The sequence below is a fragment of the Apostichopus japonicus genome, chromosome 21, assembly GCF_037975245.1.
Source record: "Apostichopus japonicus isolate 1M-3 chromosome 21, ASM3797524v1, whole genome shotgun sequence".
In the NCBI taxonomy this organism is placed as follows: Eukaryota; Metazoa; Echinodermata; class Holothuroidea; order Aspidochirotida; family Stichopodidae; genus Apostichopus; species Apostichopus japonicus.
In genome coordinates, this window is record NC_092581.1 from 10,447,996 (window position 1) to 10,472,063 (window position 24,068).

Here is a 24,068-nt window from a genome sequence, read left to right on the forward strand (position 1 = left end):
AAGTGAAATTTATTGAACAAGAAGACCCTAGACTTAGATTACCTTGTGTCAGGTAAACCTATCACCGAGGTAAAGTCCCAGCTATCATTCGCTGAAGTTAACCCAAATACCAATGGGTATATAAATATATATATATATATATATATATATACATATATATATTTATATATATATATATATATATATATATATATATGTATGCGTATATATTTTTATATGTATATATGGGATTGAGGTTGCTTGGGAAGAGGTGCTCGTGGATAACGTCATTTCTGAATCAGTTTGGGGTGTTAATCATAATGCTAAATTTCATCTAACATTTATTAGATTATTAATGCTTACAATTGAAGCCGCAACACTTGCTTGGATCACACATTTCTTACCATAGCAGTTTTGTTGGTCTTTCAATAGGTTTATTTATGTATATAACCGTATATATCTATTCTCACCTTTTATCGTTCTTCCACGTCATGCACGAATGAAGAAAATAAACTGCTATTATAATACAAACTATAAATCTTTTCAGGGCATATACAAGACCATTGATCGATTCCGCCGTGCAATAGGGAATGCAGGTTCAAAGTTTATAGAATAATACAATATTCTCTAGTAGCACCTTAATTGTTGACGAAAGCAGCCTTTTTAACACTTCACACGCAAAGGGGAAGCGAACTTTACACCATACGTATATTCATAACTAAACAGAGAACCAGCCTAGGACACATACTCGTGTCACGTTAAGGCATAATATTTAGTACGCCAACATGGATATCATGAGAAGTGTATCGTTTATATTATGTGGAATACTTATATTGAGTGGTGATGTCGTATCCGGACAAGGTGACAAATACTTCCTTCATTTTTAAATGATTATTCTTTGCATTCTAGCGTGCTTGGAAAAGTTTCACCACATTAATATGAAAAGTAATAGCCCTAAGGGAAATCGCAGCCTTGTATAATCATATATCACTTCCCACCTGTTTCTCGATCAATACCTTCTGCTTACTAAGTGTATGATGTAGCCTGTTCTCAAAAGCAGGTAGAATATCAAAGAGCTTAGGTAATCTAGTGCTTTCGTTATAATAGTGGAATCCTCCTTGTCTGGCCGTTAGGGCTTGGAACATATTCTGGTGTGTCTCAGTGTTGCACGATCCGAAGACTCGATACTGTATATAATTTGTTGGCTTCAGTAAGAAACCTGTTATGCTCACAATGTATCTGATCTTCCAGTTATCTTTATGAAGTGAGAGGTGCTTGGGTACATCGATAGGACGGTATTTAGTGTTTTGTTTTTGCTCATTTATGTTCATTATGCGTATTCATTTCACTCACACTTTAAGGCACTAACATTACAAAACGATTGTCTGCGTGTTCAGTTTGGCTATAAACGACACCAAATAGCCACATTACAGTTAATTTAGTTAATAATGTTTTTCTTTATGTTTCAACGTACGAAGGTTGTTGTTCGTGAATGAAATGTTTCCTTAATGACTGAAAATGACAGTGATAGTTGTTAAAACTAACGAAAAAGGCGTAAAAACGGTTCGCATAATAATAGCAAGATGTGAGGTTAGTAATGAATATGCAACACGAAACAGCGACGTTGTCACCGGTCTATCACATGCAAAATATTCATATTTTAGTTTAATATTCCACATTTGACTTAATATGTTAACATGATAGCCACCCGACATGATGTAATCCATAAGCCCTTGTCGGCTTCGCCCACATCCATGGTCCTAAAACAAACTGCCTCGTGTTTTCATTAATTATCTCCGTCAGCAATAGTCCGTACTGCATACTGCACATATAGTACGCTAATCCTGTTAGATAGTAGGAGGCTGTTGTTTTCTCATCGACTTAACTTTCCTCTGCGTTAGGTTTAATCACCGGACAACCTTTTTTTTTTATTCATATGACTTTGGAAGCGAGATTATTGCTGAAGTGAATATACAATAAAGATAAGTCATTGCTCCTTCGATCAGTTTCATCGACCGTCCGTAAGAACTTGATCTAACTGTCACTGTTAATAGGCGTATAAGGACTAGAGGTAGAAGCCTAGGTTTTATAGTGTAATATAAGTAGCCTAGTCAGAGACATAGTTCCGACAGGGGAGCTTCGTAGGTTATAACTATGCATTACAATGCGTTTCCCCATTCGCTTGTTTAAACCACTAGGCATGGCCTAACAGAATAAGGAAATGGAATTTGTCTTCAGCGGATACATTTATTGATACTTCTGATCACTACTGTCTTAATTAATGAAACTTTTTTGGCAAACTTAGCTTGGTGATTTTTCACGCTCCTTCAGTTATGCAGCTTAAATAAGTTCCATTTATTTTAAATGAACAGTTTATGCATATTCTATTTGTAAACGCACAGAATCAATTTAAGACCATACATGCAAATTCTATTCTGAGAGAGAAATGTATTGACCATTCAATCCAAAAATGCGATCGTATCGTCCACAAGGGTATTGTAGGAGAATAACAACGTAAATATATATCACCTGTTAGTTGTCTCCATGAAGATGGAGGATTGGCGTTTGTGCTGATGTATCCTATTCAGGAAACTATAACGAGAAAAAGTGATTTCAACACGCACACACAAGCACGCACGCACGCGCAAAGGCACGCGCACACACACACGCTTTATATGCAGACACCCTAACCACTAGGCTATATATATATATATATATATCATCATTAAAATCGGGATTCGAACCCGGGCCTCCCGCTCTTTACGCGGACACCCTAACCACTAAGCTACGGACGCTGATTGTTTGTCCAGAGGTTCGAAACTGGTAAGGATACCTTTCCAAATGACATATCTTAACACACTTATGTAAATTCGTGTACACTGTCAAAATAAGTTGAACCGCACAAATGAAGGTAATACGAAGGAATTGATTTCACCACCTTCACAATCTATGTCCACTCGCCGAAACAAAATGTTTTCAAAGGGATAGCCCCTCAAACCTCTCTCCAGAACGGACCTGTTTCAGCGTAGCATTCGAAATCAAATGGTGTCATCAAAAGTTATAATAATTGCAGCGTTAATCAAACTTTTATCATCTGTATCTAAAAACAAAAATTAGTCATCAATGCATCAGTGCAGTACTTCGGTAGAACCTCGCTTGTTTGTGCTGGTATCACGTCTCTCCCGAGACTTATTTCACGACAAACATGAATGAAATGTCAGGCTGTCCGACAACATAGTCAGTCATACAATAATTCATATGAGAAGAGGAAGGGTATAAGAACAGTCGCATCAGTTCGACAATTATACAAGATAGGTAGTAACATGATGGCACTAGTATAGAAATAGATGTATAGACAAAGACAATTGGTATTATATTGTATTATATATTATATATATATATATATATATATATATATATATATATATATATATATATATTATTATTATTATATTACTGCTTCCAATAGTATAATCCTATTGTATCAGAATCTAAAGGGATCACAGGCGTTATTCCACTACAGTTGTTATGAGTCTTAATTCATGGGTCTGGAAGGATAGTGAGAAATGGATTAAGAATGCGATCTTTTATATACACTCCTAGATATGACTAAGATACGAAATGAATAAAACATGGTAATATCAGCAAGTCATTTCACCAATAGTATGAAGCGTTCTTTGCAACATATAATTACAATTGTTTTTTTGAGTAACCAAGAATAGGTGTCTTCTCATACGTATCTCAGATGATGGACAAGTTCGCCTTCGTGATGGTGGTTACTACTACGGGAGAGTGGAAATCTATTATAATGGACAATGGGGAACAGTATGTGACGACAGTTGGGAATTAAATGACGCCAACGTTGTTTGTCGTCAATTAGGCTTTCCATCAGCCGTCGCTGCTCTTACCGACGCATACTACGGACGGGGAACAGGACCCATTTTGCTCGATGAAGTTGAATGCGTAGGTTACGAGACACGACTGGAGTACTGCACCAATGAAGGATGGTATATTCAAGATTGTGAACACTGGGAGGATGCTGGTGTAGAATGTTTAACCGGTAAACTATTTATACATATACAATGTTGATTTACTGTTAAGGTTTACCGACAAAATGATATTAGACAGTTTGCCTATTAGGAGAGTATGCAGTATAGCAAAGAGTGTAACGTCACCATTTAATACCAAATATAACAGAAAAGTTGGTTGATGCGGTATTTTGTGGGTGTTTGGTGCGTTTCCTGCATGGCAAAGTAAGACCAGTTACAGGAAAGCAAGTCAAATAACCTAAGAAGCGTAGTTTCTTTTATTTTATTGGAAGTGTGGGGTGAAAATGAAGGCAAGTGAAGATTCTAAAATAGCTATATGTAAACTGTGATGAAACACAGCAAGATAGACAATACAGAACCACGAATAGTCTATGAAAGAAGTAACCGTTTGAATTGCACCATGATTGCCCAAGCCTCTCACCCTACGTGTACACCCTGTTAGTTTTACATTCATACATCATTGTATTACTACACTTGACACGGTAACACACTATAACGTGAACATTAGATTTGTTAGGAACTGAACAAACTAGACTGAAATGGTTTGGTTTTCATTTAAGTGAAAGTTAACACAAATTGTTAGAAGAATAACTTTCTAGTTCATAAATGATACTGTCAAGAAGATCGATCTTTATAAAGTATTAGTTATGTTTACATTTACATTTTGATCAATGTTGTGATAATAACCCATCATGTATCAATAGGTTTTGAAGGGGATGTCCGCCTGAGAAATGGTTATTCTATTAATTCTGGAAGAGTGGAAGTTTATCACCTAGGAGAATGGGGAACAATTTGTGATGAATATTGGTCCAATGAAGATGCCGCCGTCATATGTCGCCAGCTGGGATATAGTGGTGGCGATACCTTTTACAGCGGAGCACTGTTTGGTCAAGGATCTGGGCCAATACTGGGTGATATTAGTTGCGACGGAACAGAGTGGTACTGGAAAGATTGTTATTTCAGTAACTGGGCAACTTCCAGCTGTAGCCACAGTGAGGATGCTGCACTCACGTGCACTCCTTTTGGTATGTTAACGTTAACTCTACTAATGTAAAGGATAATTCTTTTATATTTCATTTCTATAAAACCCTTTAGTCTTGCCTTTCATTTTTGCTTCCCTGTATCACTGACTATATGACGAACAATACACATACACCCAATACATCAGTGTCCAGTAGTGTAGTGAGTTATTCAAGTAACGTTTATGTAAATCATCCAATCCAAATTGATGAAACGGCCTACAATAATGAAAACAAGTATGTCTAGAGCATAAGGCAGCTTTTTAGTCTCAAGAAATTGTATGTCAAAGAATCATCTGTGAGATAAAGACACAAAAAGTTTTTGGGACCCGATAAAGCATGGGATGAATATATATTTTCATATTTTCTACACTTCAGGAAGGGTGAATAGTCCCAAAAATTATAATATTCCGGTTACGTAATTTTCTTTGGAGCCCACTTTGGTCAACGCCTTCGTTTATGCGACCAATAAATATTAACATATTCATTACCAGCTTGGATATTTACATATTTAATGATAGTTTAAAACAAGTTTATAAGTCGTAGTATTTTAAGTTAGGTGTTGCACATATGTTTCATAGGACTACATCGAACCCGACACGTAGTCTCAGGTTTTAGTCAGATGTCATAAAGTAAAGATTGAGACATCGTTTTCTCTTTATCAGAAGAATCTCCTGTCGAAGGCAGCTTGAAACTTGTAGATGGTTATTCGGTATATTCTGGACGTATTGAAATCTATCACAATGGAGAATGGGGTACAGTCTGTGATGATGATTGGGAAGAGGACGACGCCCAGGTTGCATGCAGACAACTTGGGTACCCTACTGTTGACAGCTATGGTGGTAGCGCCAACTATGGTGACAGATATGACAGTAGCGCCTACTATGGTGAAAGTTATGGCGGTAGCGCCCAATATGGTCCTATTATGTTGGACGACGTTAGATGTGATGGGTCGGAATATATGCTAACTCAATGCGGTCACAATGGTTGGTATCAGCATAATTGCGGTCATGGAGAAGACGCATGGGTGACATGTCAAATTCCAGGTTAGATAAGTCTTTTCAATCTGTATATGGTTTTAAAACTATGGAAGTGTGTTGATCGTTGATTTTTCTTGGCTGTCTATGTTCGTCCAGCGTTACCACTAAGCCTATCACACATAGCCTTTGTTTGATTCTTGTACAAAATTAAGATGTATTAGGTTTAATGATGGGTTTGGTAACAATATTCAGGTTTAAATTTCATTCGTTCGTTATCTGTATTTTGTATACAGTGCGACTTCATTGTGTATAGAATTTTCTTCATGTTTGTTTTTCTCATAGTTACATATTACCCCCGTCTGGTAGCTGGCAATAACTGGTACGAAGGTAGGGTAGAAGTCTGGGATGGATCTCGGTGGGAGAGATTATGCACAGAAAACTTTAACGTGAATGAGGCGTCAACAGTTTGTAAACAGATTGGATATTCCGATTATGAAGAAATCTACTATGGAGATCAGTTTGGAATTGGCAACTCTCCACCATCTGACGTAAGCTTCTCCTGTGGGTCTAATGACTACAAGCTCGGAAACTGTTTTTTCTTTGACGTTACAGATAGAAGCTATTGTGCAAGTGCGGCTATTCGATGTAAAATTAGCAGTAAGTTATATTATTTGTCACGTTAATATGAAACAAACTAGTATTTTCTTTACTTTATTAACATAGGAGTTAACCGAGCTCAACATGCTAAACATTGCTAATGGTGTAAATTGGCATTTTCCGAAATTGTAGCACTCTATAAGTGATGTGGCCAGGAATGAGGATAGAGTTGGCTGGGGTTAGGGGTTTGTGCTAACGGTTTGCACTCACTTTTAGCTTCTCTTAGCCTATAGGAGCTTGGTGTATAAAATTAAACAATGAACAAAAAAAGATGAAATGCATATTCATTGTTGTATGAAAGTGCCGTTTGTTTTCGTAGTACGGCGAGAGAAGAATGATGAAGTATTCATATGATGTGTTTTCTTAAGTATGAATATTCATATTTCCTTGTTTCACTCTGATCACGACCAATGAAAGTACGTTATCAGGGATAACGTAACTAAGGCTACAACATGTCATAGCAGCAGTCGTAGTGAAAGAGTTACAGTCGCGTAAAGTGTATAGTTCACTTTCACTCTAAATATATATATTCCAGCCTTTCTCTCACTCGGAACAGTCGAATTTGTGATGGTTATCAATCAAAGTCTATTGAAGTTACTGTCATTATCACTCTGTTTCCGGTTTGGATAAAGCTGGGAAAGAGAAGGACGGGGAAGGTAAGGCAAAGAAGTGGAATGGGAAGGAGAGGACATAACGAGGAAATCGAAAGGGATCAGGGAGTAGGGCAGAAATCGAGATGGGAATGATTTCAGACACATCAAAAGTGAAGTTTTGCCACAAACTCTGTGTAGGAATCGAGATTGGGGACGTTTTGCATAAAGTTCTGAAGGCAGTACTGAGAGTAGCAGAGGTGGCCAATTTTTGATCCACAGGCATAAGGGAGTCACCATATTAACATTATATCATCATCAGGAAGAAAAGGAATTTTTAAACAAATTTATGAGACTCCCATTCCCATTGATATCATTTTCTGGTGTATGGAATTGTATACCAGCGTACGTGATTTCAACATCTATTAATAGGCAAATGGTTTCTTTAGACAGACAGATATTCTTCAAGGAATGTAAAAAGCACACATAACTTTGAGTCAATGAGTTCATGTCTTTCTTTCCCAGAACGTTCTACATATACGTTGATGTCTGTATCTACATACTAGTGTATGCCAATTAGTAACCAGAGCAAGCATATAGTCACTGGGATATTCCGGTTCTGCGAATAAACGCTGCAATATAGATGATTAAGCCATATCTTCCCTCTCTATACCACGATGCGCGAATAAATATGTAAATTGTTCAATATTCAATTGCTAAGATTTCATTTCCATAAAATCCTTTTAGTAAAAAGCATCCTGTACTTTGAGTCCATCACAGATCAAGTAAACCTATTATCGTGTAAGTTTGGTAAATCGTTAATAACTGCTCTCAATATAAAGATATTGTAATTGTAGTTTATGCCTACATGTTTACACGAACAAAATGATTGATTTACTACTCAATGCATGAAAGGTTGAATAACAAATTTCGCTTTTTTTCTTCTTCTTAGAAACGTCATTACAAACCGGTACCATCGCTGGGATTGTGATAGCCTGTGCAATTGTAGCAGTCTTGATCGGCATAGGCCTTGTAGTCACCTATCGGTTATTTAAGAAGAACAGAGGAAGAGTTCGTACTCAACCAAACATTGCTGTAATAAGCGGAGTTGATACTCCTGCTGGACCACCCGCACCCCGGCACAATTGGACTAACGTTGCAGCACAGCCCAGTTATAATGACGTGGTTAATAACCATGCTTATTACCCACAGCATGTAGGAGTGGTCCCAACAATACCAGGATTGTATCCTCCTCAATCAAACCCAGAAACGTTTAACACACAACAAGCTCCGACGGTTCATCCACCTCCGAACCCTAACTTTCTCATCCCATACCCAGTCGAAACCTCTTCTGTAACAACACAACCAGCCAACCCTTTCCAAGTGCAGGCAGGCCAATTCCCATCCGACAATGTTCCGTTAATGCTGTCCTCACAAAACCAGCCAGCAACTTAGAATAGCCGAGTGATGCAGTCTGATGATCCTCTCTACCACACTATTAAGTCAACTCCTTCTCAAAAGGGATTGACGTTAACCATTAGAATTTCGAACGATTTCCTTTTTCCAGATATTCTTCTGTAAGGATAAACACTATTTTTATACCAACAAAATACTTGCTGGCTTTTTTGGAAAAATTTGAAGAAATCCACGGCAAGAAAGGTTTTCATGATTAATTGCCTTAACTTTTTATGATAACAAGGAAAGGAAGGAGAAATACTCTAAACACATTTTAAGTGAACTGCAATACCACAATACTGCAAAACTGCAGAACTGCAGAACGTGAAGAATTTAGATCATGAGGGATGATCACATGCAACAGTTGTTGATATTGAAACTATCGTTAAAAGTCAACAGATAATGGCGTATTCAAACACGATAATAAACAATAAAAAATGAAGAAAATATCCCAAAAATGATAAATGAATTACTTTAACATATTGCCTTCTTATCATTTGTCAGTTTATATCTTTTGTAATTAAGTATAGAATCGATAAACTTGATCTCAATGAATTTCTCATTAATTTTTTTTACAGCATTATATTCTTTTATAAGCGATGTTGAAATTTAACATAAAGTGAACTTTGTGTATGGTGATGGTGATTAAATCTAACAGTAAATGATATGAAAGTTAAAAATACACAAATTTTCCAGTGAATTCAAGTGACTTGTATACAATTAGGGGTTAATCAATGATCTACCGTCAGTTTATAGCAGGACAATGCATGAACAGGTGTATAGCTCAAACAAAACATTCGGTCTTCGGCATCGTGCATCCAGCAATAAGGGTTGTGTCCTCGTACGTAAGTGTAGACCGTAGAATTTTCACTTCAGAATGTTAATATTTTTAATAAAAAGTTTAAAAGAAAAATATTCGACAATTCTCTCGAAAGGATGCTCTGTCGTTCTTTACTTTTAGTATAATTAAAAGTCTCAAAGCAATAAAATGCGCATATAAAATAACAAAAATTACGTTAACTATGCTATACATTGTACGTTGTACAGCATTACGATCTGACGCAAGGGCATACTGCGTTCAGTCAGTGTTGATGTGTTCAGATGTGTTCATGCCAAGACGTACAGCGATACAGTGAATTGAATAACGATCATTGACTTGTACTAATGCGTCTGTATTAACATATACTTTGCTAAGCTATATAGTTAATGTCGTGAACACATGTGAAGAATTCCATCAAGAAAGGCAACTTAACGCAATTATAATAATATTAACTCCAGTGTTGTCAAGTGAGGTTATAGTTGTTGCTCGCACCCATAACTTTGTCAAATGGTGTTTTTCACCGACGGGCTTGTTGTCATCCCACACTGATCTGATTTGTTGTGTTGAATTAGTTTAGGTAGCTAGCTGGGATAGTGATTAAGCTTGCCGTGATTGTTTAATTTTTGCACCTAGTCATCCGTCGATGAGTTTACCGTGCATAAATCCATAGGTTAATGCACGTGATGATTGATTAGTTGTTATTTCACTGAATTCACTGCTACATTGATCGATGTGTGTTTGTAAATATATGATCTTCCTCTTAACCCATAAAGTACATGTATGATGTTTCGGAGAAGCTTAAGTTTCGTAGTGGTGCATGTTTTGTTTTTTTTATCATATTATTATACCATAAGCAAGATTTACTAGTTTAGTATGGCAGTTATATCTCTTTTCAATCGCACGATATTAATGGCTGTACTTTTTTTTGTCACGACTTAATAATATATCACAGGTAGTCCGGAAATGGGGTCTAGAATTTTTATAGTTTACAATATGTCCGAATTTGTCTTCATCGCAGAACTAATCTAGCTGGTTATTGAAATCAACTATGCTGTAAGTAATATGCTTTTATAATGAGACTTGAACTTTAGCACTGTGTAACTTAAGTATGTAAAACAAAATTAACCGTTTTCGAAAGCATATATACTGTAGCGAAAATTTATATTCACTATGTTCGTTTATTATTTCTATGTTTTTATCTTTATCTTATACCGGAATAAGCCGGTGAACTTCTTAGGCAAAGTTTACTGACCTCCATATTTGCATATAGTCGTGCGAGAGGCTTCTAGCCAATCACTGAACAGCTGATTGCATCACCCGTTGCTTCCTGTGTATTGTTATAACGTTGGAAATTCCATGGAAAATTACCGTACATACCTGTATTGATTTTACACATGTGTTAGGAAGTCGAACGAAAGAACGCAAGCGGTTTAGACGTATACATGTAAGTTGTCGGAATTGTGGGTAAATTGGGCCTTATATAAGTTTAATTACTTGAACGGGGACACGTTTAGCTGTAAAATTAATGACCTATTGCTTATAAATTGTTGCAATGATCCGTAAATTAGTTTAGGACAAGAAACGGTTGTTTATTCAGAGTAAACTTAGTTGGAGAATTTAACGAAGGGCTAGGTTCGATAGGCTGGTTAATATACTGCAACGTTAGGTACTGTGTTCGAGGCAGCGCTTTGTCGTAACGTAGCGAGCTAAGAAATGTGTTATTAGTAATTATTTCTGTATCAAGTAATTTGGGTCAGAATATATGTAGGGACCAAAGTGTTAATTAAGAAAATAAGGAACGATATGTTGACCCGTTATTGTGTTATAGGCCACTGAGAGTCACGTAGCCATTGAACGCAAGTGGGGTATATAGTAAACAAGTTCATGATGATACATGTTGGTTGTCAATTTTAAAACGATCGTTAGCCATGATTTGGTAGTTATTTGTCTGTTAGATTTTGGGAAAGACTGTTAATTTACGATCTAGCGAACTTGGAATACTTTTAATCAAATTCCTTACATTATATACCACGTGAACGGACGTCTCTCTGGCGATTGATTTACTCGCCAAATACCTTCTCAATAGTTAGCCAGCCATATACTCAAATATATTTTCTCATCGTTTACCTACTCATGAGAAATCTACTCACTGGTCATCTACTCGTGAGATAACTACTCAATTATATTTTCTCATCGTTTACCTACTCATGAGAAATCTACTCACGAGACATCTACTCGTGGGATAACTACTCAAATATATTTTCTCATCGTTTACCTACTCATGAGAAATCTACTCGCTGGTCCTCTACTCAAATTAGTGAGAGAACTGCTCAAATTATATTTTCTCACTGATGAGAAATCTACTCCTGAGACGTTTGCTCAGTTGTCTTCTCAATGTTTAGCTGCATACTAGAGACCTGCTCATAGGATACTTTCTCAAGAGCAACTGTGGTATATGAACTGGGGAGAATACTGCTTATTGTTATCTAGTATACTCTGCTTACTCGCGAGTAGCTGTGCTGGTGAGAAACTTTCTCAGATACCAGTGAGTGTATTTACTCAGGTATACGTTATTATTACATGCTCATCAGAGGTCATTGCTAGTTTCCAGGCTCGGTGTTACTCTTGAGCAATTACTCAAGGTTGAAACCATTTTATACACTGAGACACTGTAAATCCGTCTTGCTGTTCTTCGACTCACCAATTAAGAATAATCATCTGTACAAATTTGAGAAATAAAGTGATTTTCAAGAAACAACACAGAAAGTTCTATTCATCATTTTGGTTGACTGTGCTTGTATACAGTGGACCGAGGTCAACGTTACAATACAAATACGACCCATTTTTTACAGCACTTTCGTTTAAGCAAAACAAGGGAGTCCATAACAACTCCCTAGGATAACTAAACCCTTCAACTTCTTGTCGAAAACTATAATAAATCGTCAGTTATCGAATCTTCTCTTCTCTCTCTCACTTATCGTGTCTTTTCCTTCAGAATCCCAGTGTGTGTAAATTATCATTCTCTTGACTATGTAGATTACTTTAATTCATGGGAATGACTCGAATAATATCACATATCCAAGGGCGTAGGAACCGGGGGGGGGGCTGGGATGGCGCCAGCCCCCCCCAGTGAAAAATGTGGAGGGGCGCAAGTATCATTCCGCCCCCCCCCCGCTTCGCAAGTCAGAAAACCCCTTTTTCATTTCCAAATGAGAAAAAAAATCTCATTTGGAGCACCAAATTGCATCTAAGGCCTGGTGAAAATACAAAATTAAGTTTACAAAATGGAGTGGGTGTTGAAGTGTGCTATATTGTACCAAATTGCATCTGAGGCTACCTGGAAATGCAAAAAATTCCAAAGGGGAGGAGGACACCCCCTCCCCTTAGACCCCTCCCCAGGCCGGCCATCAGTCTTCAGCCCCCCACCCCTCCACTCAAAAGTACCTTCCTACGCCACTGCACATATCTACCACCATCTTCACTAACTAGGTATCTGCTGCTGGTTGTATATTACAAGAGGGTTATATTATGGAGATGAAATATTATATCAACCATCCTAGGTAACTCAATAGCCATACATATATCGACACATTTATATCACAAGGTCCCCAGTGCAAGAGTCACTCCAAAGTTAATGTGTATCGTTCAGTTACAGAGTTGATGACAATTGACAATTCATAATCATGGACGTTAAATATGAATCTAAGAGACTGACTTCGGTTATCTTGCGGCTTTGAGAAGCCAATGAGGCTTCTTCGCGAGGAGAATCTAAAATACATACAAACATACACCCATACACGCACACACACACGCACACTTACACACACTCTCCGCCTGCTTTCATGCATAGTTTACGATTATCATCGAAACCAAAAACATACCACAGGTAGAGATAGCAAACCCTTTAAATGAAATACATAATTATTTCACGTTGCATTAAATACGGGGAATCTACTAATAATTTACAAATAACCATCAATCAAAATCGTTAGATAAACTCCATTTCTCTGCAATTAATAGGACATCGCACCAAATTGGCAATCCCGAAAGCAATGCATTGTTTTGGTTTTTTAATTGATGATTGTGTTTGATATTTATTAAATACTAATGAAACTTCACACATCTTCAATACTTTGGTATTGATAACTTGGATAAAGAGCCTTGATCGGTGAACGTAGTAAAATAAACTTATAACCCCTTTTTTGTGGTTTGTTTAAATGTTTTACGGGTTGAGATAAGCAGGGTTGATTCTGAAATATTTCAACAACAAGGAATTTTTTTTCGTGTTACACTTATAAAAGACAAGCATCCTTATTAATGAAATTGGTGGAGAGGCAAATATATTTAGGGGCAAAAGTCTATCTAATAAGAATTAGGAAGATGTTTGTGTAAATAAAATATTTTCTCATTAGTTTACAGGCATATGAACTTTCCACCTGCTTTTCTCTCCATTGTTGTTCATCATATAAAAACCCCGATTGATATTACACGAGAAAGCCGCTGATATCTACACTGACCGGTTAACTGTATCGTTCTGAGTGAAGAAGAGACCTTAATAACCAACGACTGGGGACCAGAGTCCATAATAGTGACGCATATACTATTATGTCATATCAGTGGCCTTTCTGGATACATCTCAACTGCTTACAACTTCGAAACGCTCCAGTAATAATATACAATTTTTGTCGCCACAGATTTCATTGTGTAGATTTGCAAAATAAATGGAACATTCACGTCAACATATTTCCTTATAATTTATAAGCTTTTCGTAAAATAAACACCCCGTTGAAATTTCCTGCAGTTTTTAAACCTGCAACTCTTCTTGTTGGTTATCTTTCACCACATGTTGTCGTCTACGATCTGAATATTCAGTGTTTTACTGTACGGAAACAGCTCCCTCACACCAGTATTAAACTACCCTGTAACATTCACTTGTATTGTTATATCAATGCCTTTTCAAGTGTGATGTGAATTTAGTCACTAATGCGTCGTAGACTATATGCTATCGCGAGCTGAAGAAATTAGTTTCTTGTTCGCCAATTTAGACATACCTTTCCTGATTGATTGCTCTAACACGTTACCAACCATTTCTGTAAGTAAAATTTGCGTATGACGCTGTGATAAGTTCAGCCCTTGACGTTGGCCAGAATACTAGCAGTTATTGTGTACTTGTAACATTATGCTTTACATGTGACTTCTCCTTCAACACAACTATTAAAAGATCAAGATGGATAGGAAAGATCTCCTTATGATATCTAATCGTGCAAAGAATTCCTCAAAAAGAATTTTCGATTTAAACATTATCTTCCTCATTTCATCATGAAATCCAAAAAGAGCTGGCCCACTATTCAGTTTGTAATAATAACACAATTATTGCAGTAATGTTTGTTGCCTCATAGTATAACAATAATTAAATTCGCACAATATGCACACTATTGGGTTTCACATTTTACATCTTTAGCACTGTCCACCCCTACCCCCCCCCCCCCTCCCCCACACACACACACCGCCCACACTCACAACAGAAAGCTAGAAAGGAATAGCAATACACAATTCTCAATGGTCTACATAACAATTAAAGACGGAACGAGTAGAGTACAACGTATTGCTCTAACCAGGGGACCGAAACTTTATATAATGTCACCTCATCTGCTACCTCCAAATAAATAGTTTATTAAAAAGGGAATCAATATGTGATATCAGGGTGATTTAGTTCATTTAACCGTCCTCTCACCTCACTGTTAGTTGTTTAGTTATCTCACTTATAGCTACTATTTTATATTATGACAAACGTTATGTTTGTGGAACCGAATGTGGCCAGTTCGGTTGGGAAGGGGGGGGGGGGTGCTGTGGGATGGGACATAATTCTCTGTAAAATGCCCTCATGTTCGACACTTATGACCATATTAAACGATAATTGCATTTTATTTTCAAAATTATAAATAAAACAAGGATGTTTTGTTTGTGGGACTATGATATCGAACAACTCAGTGATGCCGTCAGAATTAAATATTTATTTCGTAAACGATGCAAGATTTTCCCTGTGTTCTATCTTACTTCCAAGGGGTAGGGTGAGGCGCACGTCCCCTACGTAATCCTCGATCTTTCACTGGCTACCCTGTGTATATAATAGCTATCAGCACTGTTATTATAACTGTTCCTCTTTCTCTTCCCGAGGTCTTGACGGTTATCTTTTACTCCCTCTTTTTCTCCTTTTCTCTCTTTCTTCTTTTTCTTTTCCCTTCCTTCCTTTCCTCCTTTTCTTTTTCCCCCCTCTTTTTCCCTTTTTTCTTCTCTTTTTTTTCTCTCCTCTTTTCCTTACCCGGGGGGGCGCGCCCCAACGCCCCCCTGGATACGCGCCTGTATATATTTGGAGAATATACCAAAGCTGTATATGATAAACTACTCGAAATATAAACGTTAACCGCACAGCGTTAGGTTCACGTAACCGCATATATTATGTAGCATTTATAACAGTCCTACTGACACACCTCATCTGGTAGGTATAACTTTCGTATACAGCAGTTGCTATATCATCGTGGTGACGAATTACGTTGGTTCACGTGGGTATGCAAAAGAAATGTGATCCTTGTGGAGAGGAAGGGGTTACTTGGGGAACGACTATATGGTTACTACATGTGTACTACGTCCTTGCACAACCCAACCACATGCAATGTTGGGAGCTTACTCAAGTCAACTGAAGTGAGCCAGAGGTACTGGAGAAATAAATACATGGGGGGGGGGGGGGGTAACACATTTATAGAGTAAAGATTTTGTTCAACCCCACCTTCACACCAAACCAACCATCCCTCCTTCTTCTGTGTAGGCTTAAACATTATTTTTAAGAAAGTGGCAAACTAGTGAAATAGTATTTTAAAACCAGTTGAACGCTAAACAGGGCCAAAGAATAATAAATCACGACCAGCTCCTTCCAGGACACCGAGAGCCAGGTTGGGGCCTGGAGATAACTGCTATATGTCACGAAGACTCATTTTTAATAATTTTCTCAAGTATAGTATGTAAATCATAATACATTATTTCTTATCCCATACTTTTTCGGACCTCCAAACCGATCCGGGCCGGGGCATGAAGCGCCTAGACCCCTTCCCGTCCGGCCTGGCTACTTCAAACTCAGACAATGGTTTTGGATTAAAATCAGGTTCTGATTGTACATTTTAAGAGGCATACATGATCAATATGTGCTCAATCCACTATCTATCTATCTATCTATCTATCTATCTATCTATCTATCTATCTATCTATCTATCTATCTATCTATCTATCTATCTATCTATCTATCTATCTATCTATCTATCTATCTATCTATCTATCTATCTATCTATCTATCTATCTATCTATCTATCTATCTATCTATCTATCTATCTATCTATCTATCTATCTATCTATCTATCTATCTATCTATCTATCTATCTATCTATCTATCTATCTATCTATCTATCTATCTATCTATCTATCTATCTATCTATCTATCTATCTATCTATCTATCTATCTATCTATCTATCTATCTATCTATCTATCTATCTATCTATCTATCTATCTATCTATCTATCTATCTATCTATCTATCTATCTATCTATCTATCTATCTATCTATCTATCTATCTATCTATCTATCTATCTATCTATCTATCTATCTATCTATCTATCTATCTATCTATCTATCTATCTATCTATCTATCTATCTATCTATCTATCTATCTATCTATCTATCTATCTATCTATCTATCTATCTATCTATCTATCTATCTATCTATCTATCTATCTATCTATCTATCTATCTATCTATCTATCTATCTATCTATCTATCTATCTATCTATCTATCTATCTATCTATCTATCTATCTATCTATCTATCTATCTATCTATCTATCTATCTATCTATCTATCTATCTATCTATCTATCTATCTATCTATCTATCTATCTATCTATCTATCTATCTATCTATCTATCTATCTATCTATCTATCTATCTATCTATCTATCTATCTATCTATCTATCTATCTATCTATCTATCTATCTATCTATCTATCTATCTATCTATCTATCTATCTATCTATCTATCTATCTATCTATATCTATCTATCTATCTATCTATCTATCTATCTATCTATCTATCTATCTATCTATCTATCTATCTATCTATCTATCTATCTATCTATCTATCTATCTATCTATCTATCTATCTATCTATCTATCTATCTATCTATCTATCTATCTATCTATCTATCTATCTATCTATCTATCTATCTATCTATCTATCTATCTATCTATCTATCTATCTATCTATCTATCTATCTATCTATCTATCTATCTATCTATCTATCTATCTATCTATCTATCTATCTATCTATCTATCTATCTATCTATCTATCTATCTATCTATCTATCTATCTATCTATCTATCTATCTATCTATCTATCTATCTATCTATCTATCTATCTATCTATCTATCTATCTATCTATCTATCTATCTATCTATCTATCTATCTATCTATCTATCTATCTATCTATCTATCTATCTATCTATAAAGGTAAGACAAACGGTAGTGGCAGGAACTTAATGGGGACTGATGAATTGAGTCCATTTGTTGGATTAGAATAATATTTGACAACTGATATTTAACCTTGATGATCCCACAATGTTCATGGTCTTTTATGATGCATACACACACACACACACAAAAAGAGAGACGTTAGCATACACATTTGACTCTCATGATAAGTACACATGTTTTATCGCGGTATGTCATATGATCTCACCCACCACTGCACACTAACCGACCAAGTTTGACAGACACTTTGTGTATTTATTTCAAATATTTTTTTTATATATTTTTTTATGGCAATGCAATTACAAATTAGGTTTTATTTCCAAATCACGCATAATCGTATGATTGGGCTATTTGCCAATCTAATTTGACGTGCTAACTTTGCTTAGCTGACGACACAGGTTATAAATAGATTTGGTAATCGTAGATATATATTAAAGAACAAGCATACGTTACAGAACGAACAAGCATACGTTACAGAACTTACAAAACCTTACTGCGTAATACTCTTGGAATTAAGCAAATTGTGACTTTCCTTCACCTAGAAATTACAGCTCCTTATATTTGAGGTAAGTTTAAAAATTTAAATAAAGATTAAATAAAATGAGGGAACAAAGGTGATTTTTAAATAGTTTGAGGAGTTGATGAATCAATATTTTCATTCCATATAGTAGGAAAAGGGGAAATGATACTGCTTAAATTGTAAGAACTGAACAAGAATTTGAAGAAGTAAATAGGCAGAATAACAAAACACACAAATTATGCACTTATTTATCGATATAAATATTTTCGATGGCCAATATAACGACTCACTTTTTTATACCAACTTCAAACGTTTGCCTTCATGTACTTGCTAAATATCACTTTTATAATATCAAGATACCAGTAATATTATTTCACTGTAAAAACGCCACTATTTTCGTTAGCACAATTGTTCTGAGTAAATAACACAGACGAAAAGCACCTCTTCTGTGTTGTCTTTTTATGATTATAGATTTAACTGACATTTCAGATCGAAGAGATGGCTTTAACATGACACTGTAATATTCTCGCTGAATTGGCTAACATAGTTATTATTATTAAACTTTCAAATACTTACAGTACCAACATCAACAAAAGAATAATAAGATTTTGACATTTTGAGTTCAATCTTGAAACACGCTATTTTTCAATAATACGAAAATATTTCCAATCGTCTAAATCGTAGGCTATTAATAGGAAGGATGCATTAAACCGACATTTTAACAATCATCAAAGTTATAATTATTCAATCTTATGAATTCTAAATAGTAGGCTATAGTAATAAGAATGATGCATGAAACCGACATATTTACAATCATTAAAGTTATAATTAGTGAATCTTATGAATTCTAAATAGTTGGCAATATAGTAATAAGAAAAATGCATTAAACCGATATAAAAACAATCATCAAGGTTATAATTACTGAATCTTATAAATTCTAAATAGTTGGCTACAGTAATAGGAATGATGCATGAAACCGACATATTAACAATTATTAAAGTTTTAATTAGTGAATGTTATGAATTCTAAATAGTAGGCTATAGTAATAAGAATAATGTATTAAATCATTTTTAAATTATTTTTTAATTTAATTTTTAATCGGAGAGAGACATAGAGAGTGTAGGCTATAGTAATAATAATGATGCATGAAACCAATATATTAACAATCATCAAAGTTGTAATTATTCAATCTTATGAATTCGAAATAGTTGGTTATAGTAATAGGAATGATGCATGAAACCGATATATTAACAATCATCAAAGTTGTAATTATTCAATTTTATGAATTCTAAATAGTAGGCCATAGTAATAATAATGATGCATGAAACCGACATATTAACAATCATCAAAGTTATAATTTTTCAATAATTTAAAAAAATTATTTTGAATTTAAGTTTTAATCAGAGAGAGACATAGAGAGTGGAGAGAGGGTGGGGGGGGGGGGTGGGTGGTAACGTAGAGGTGATGAGAGAAACATTACATTCCACTATATGAACAGCAACAACCATCCATGGTAATGATTACTCATTAAACCTAAATTTGTGTAGTATTTGTTAGGCAAACAGGTGGTATAAGATTCACTGATCAGTGATTAACAATTTACACGAGGTTCTCCAATTGCAGTGTGATTTTAGGTGCTCTCAAATTTCCCACAACACATATACTACAAACAATTTAACATATATTACCAAACGTCATATTTATTATTATTTCTAGTGAATTCAATGAAATAGCACCCGAATATCTCTTCTTCCTACCTTTCGGAAAATCATTTACTTGGCGGATTAAAATCATCGTAGAATATACTAAAATTAAAACACTGTGTCAAGTGTGCCCTCCTATCGATGTTTTGCCCATGAAAGATCATCATCTATGTCCCCACTAAATTTGAATGATGTGACTACATCAACCTACCACCACCACCAGCTCACGTCCTTGCCACACACATACAAACGACCCCCCCCCCCCCCAATTCACATATACACACCAAAACGTTTTTTTCTATTGGATTAGCTATACAAGCGATGTCATTTACCTTTCTTCTACAACTCTCTATCTATACAACCCATGGCTATTGGTCGCTGTTATTTGGTAATTGGTGACAGGAATTTCATTTGTCCCATATCGCCACTTGTAAGGTTTAGACATGGACACACACAGAGCCCCCCCCCCTTCCCTCATGCACACACACATACACGCAGATTCACCGTTCCTTATCTGTCTTTAGAAACACTTGTTGCATACTAGTAATATCTTCTTTGCTTTTATGTAAAATTGTGTGGTTTTCTACTTACAAATTAATATGCCTGATATATGTTTGTTTCAATATGACGTGGATAATGTTTTTCTTATATATTGCTTGATCTGCATTGATAAATCAGTAGAATAATTTATTAATTATAATTAAATTTTAGACATTTCTCCTTCCAATTTCTTGGTACCGACTCTTTATCCATTTTTCGAATTCCACTTTTGATATATTATTGGTCTACAGGTCGACATACTATTCGTCAAAACCAATCATGAAACTGTACGCGTTCTTATGGATCACACTGACTGGCTGCTATGCGAGTGAATGCTTAAGTAAGTATTCACTTATTCATCTCTATTAATCTCAATAATAATAATAATAATAATAATAATAATAATAATAATAATAATAATAATAATAATAATAATAATAATAATAATAATAATAATAATAATAATAATAATAATAATAATAATAATAATAATAATAATAATAATCAGTAGTTATTTTTACGACGCTTAAGCGACCACAACTGTAGGAGAAACCCGCAAGGGTTTATGGATTACAATTTGCACATCGTATGTATTTAATGGTTACATAAATACCGTCTTTGGTCACGTATGGTTGTTTAGTTTGATTTTTGTTGTCAAGTTACAAGTCAGTGAAACGTCAATACTTAAAAGTTAAAAAGGTAAACGCTCCTTTGATATAATATTATATGGTGGTCATCCACTATACACTATATACTATACACACAAGTTTGTCGAAATCAGGATACGAAAATCATATGTTAAAATATTGTGAGAAAGGAAGCGTGCTAAGACATAAACAAGGTGGAGAGAGAGAGAGAGCGAGAGGGTGAGAGGTGGAGAGAGGCGGAGACAGGCGGAACATGGAGGGATGGAAGTGAAGATGGAGGTGTGGGGCAGGGTGGGGTTGGGAATGGTGGATGACCTTGTTCACGTTCACTAGGGTATGCCTTGCTAACATTCTCATCCTTTTAAAAGGTTGTAAGAAGTAGGTAATCCATGAAGTTGCACGCCACAGTTGGGTATATGACAACTTCAATCTGGGGACACATCGATCGTCATGCACTCAACAATCAAGGTTGAGGTTTAAGAATGAGGAGTAGTTCGCCACATTCTTTCGTACACCCTTGCTCACATCAAATGTGAAGTCCATCGATATTATTGTTTATCATTAGATCTAAATTTCGTCTCACTGAGCTCAAATTGACGTTTGACCTAATTTGATCATGTGACATTTGGTTGACCTGATATCCTTCATGTGTTTTGGCCGTTTGTCATATTTATATGCGTAAGGGGGGGGGGGTGGCGTAAGGGGGGAGAAGTGTCGTTTCGCGAACTACTCCTTCACCATCGGTTAACTTCAAACACTTAGTATGTGCCGGTCATTGGATCTAGTGCCTACATAGGTTCAAAGGTCAGGGGTCATATTGATCATTACGAGCATACCAACGTGGGAAAATGGCTTCTATAGAAACCCATTGATAGCAGATCATGCAGTTGTTTTAAGTTGATATTAAAACTTTTGTATAACTTAATATAGTTTGGTGTATTCAGAATATTAAAATAATAACATGCATGATAGCATGAAAGTAGAGAATGAACTATTTGAAATGTGAACTGTTACAATTATTCTGTATCACTCTTTTGTCTTGATCCTAACAGAGTTCCCATTAAGCTGCCTAAGAAGTGCGTATATTATCTTCAATGTTTTCATTCATGACATGAGTTTGGTAATTCACCGCACCCCACCAAAGCCATCTTTAAAAAGAGAAGGGACAAAAAAGGCTCCTGCAAATAAATGAGAAGTGCCGTTCTTGTCAATAAATGGTTCACTCTTTCATTTTCTTTCCTTGCTAAATCCGTTTGTTGAGAAATAAATCATGACAGTTAAAAGTGCCATTTTCTTGAACAGTAGAAAAATGTATTGAAAAAGTGCTGCTCTGGCCGTTTTTATGAAAAATATTCAAAAGTAAATTTGTTTTAGAGGTGCTTGAAAAATGTGCAATGCTCTCACACGCAGTGTATATGTAGATACCCACTTTAATTGTTAATTGTGTCCGCCGTATACTGGTAAAGTAATAACCTCGGTAACCGTTATATTCGTTACATATATCATCTAAATCTACCCACACCACAGCTATTTTTCCTTATTTGTATTCTCTAACCGTATGAATTCACAATATCAGCTTATCATTTCTTTACGTCATTGTAATTCTACAAGTATTTTTTACATTGTGTGAAAATTAATGTCGTATATTTTATAACGAACAGTAGGTTTTCTTGAATTATATTAGCAATGTGATTGTATAGTTGTATAGTCTTACAACAGTATTACGGTGACTTCAAAAATTCCCTTTTCCCTGTTTTTTCAACTGTCTACAGACCGTCATGATGAATGCAGTATGTTAATATCAATTGATTGTATTTGTAGTCGCTTTCTTTGTTTCTAAGAATGACTTTAGGCAGATAGTACAATCGTTAAAACGCTACACTCTCACTCCATGTTGTATTTCTGTTAAAGTGACTGGTCTACTAAGTCTAACAGATCATCAGGTCAGTTCCTCAGATGTAACACAAAGCTCAAACAGAAAACATAAGGCTTTCATCAACTCAAATAACATGCCACAATGCACGTAAAACTTGTCACGAACTATTTATGTTGGATGTCACTAGAGGGAATTTTATGTATAAGGTTAAAAGAACAGGCTTTCGTTGGGCTATTAGAGTTTGTAAAACAATGGCTTCACTTTTAAATTCCAGACATGCTCTTCCCGACGTCATCATCAATCTAGCCTTAAGGGACCTTCGGAGAATGATAATTTATGATACTAAATATTGTGAAATCTGCAATAGCTTGCGCCAAAAAATATTATCTCTTAACTTTTTCTTTTCTTTTCTTTCTATAACGTATGAAGATTTTAATTTTGCCTAAAGTAATCATACGTTAAGCGTGACTAAACCTATATGACATTATCGCGTTGGAAAATATCGTGCCTGCATACTGTAATCTGTTACACTACACTGTAAACATTAGTTAGTCACGAATGGCAAAAATCTAGTCACAGTGACTAGAGTTAGCTAGTCATTACCAATTCGTTAGTAGCAGACCAACTTACATGGTCGTTCGACTAACATAAATTAGTCA

The 24,068-nt window shown here is 35.7% G+C and overlaps 1 protein-coding gene and 1 long non-coding RNA gene across 3 annotated transcripts; both read left to right on the forward strand.

Moving 5' to 3' along the window:
* Positions 1-607: 607 nt before the first annotated feature.
* Positions 608-10,711, forward strand: LOC139963186 (scavenger receptor cysteine-rich domain-containing group B protein-like). Of its 2 annotated transcripts, none has more exons than XM_071963756.1 (6): positions 608-840; positions 3,725-4,039; positions 4,733-5,053; positions 5,716-6,093; positions 6,370-6,684; positions 8,227-10,711. In XM_071963756.1, exons 1-6 carry the CDS (start codon positions 765-767, stop codon positions 8,727-8,729), a joined length of 1,908 nt encoding a protein of 635 aa, XP_071819857.1. In that variant the 5' UTR covers positions 608-764; the 3' UTR covers positions 8,730-10,711. The 2 variants fall into 2 exon arrangements, with proteins under 2 accessions (XP_071819857.1, XP_071819856.1); XM_071963755.1 differs by having other exon boundaries at positions 609-840; positions 5,713-6,093.
* A 7,877-nt stretch (positions 10,712-18,588) lies between these two features.
* LOC139963202 (uncharacterized) lies at positions 18,589-22,609 on the forward strand. Its single transcript, XR_011791524.1, has 3 exons — positions 18,589-18,689; positions 21,138-21,226; positions 22,586-22,609. It is a non-coding gene; the product is annotated as an uncharacterized lncRNA (long non-coding RNA).
* The last annotated feature ends 1,459 nt before the right edge of the window (positions 22,610-24,068 follow it).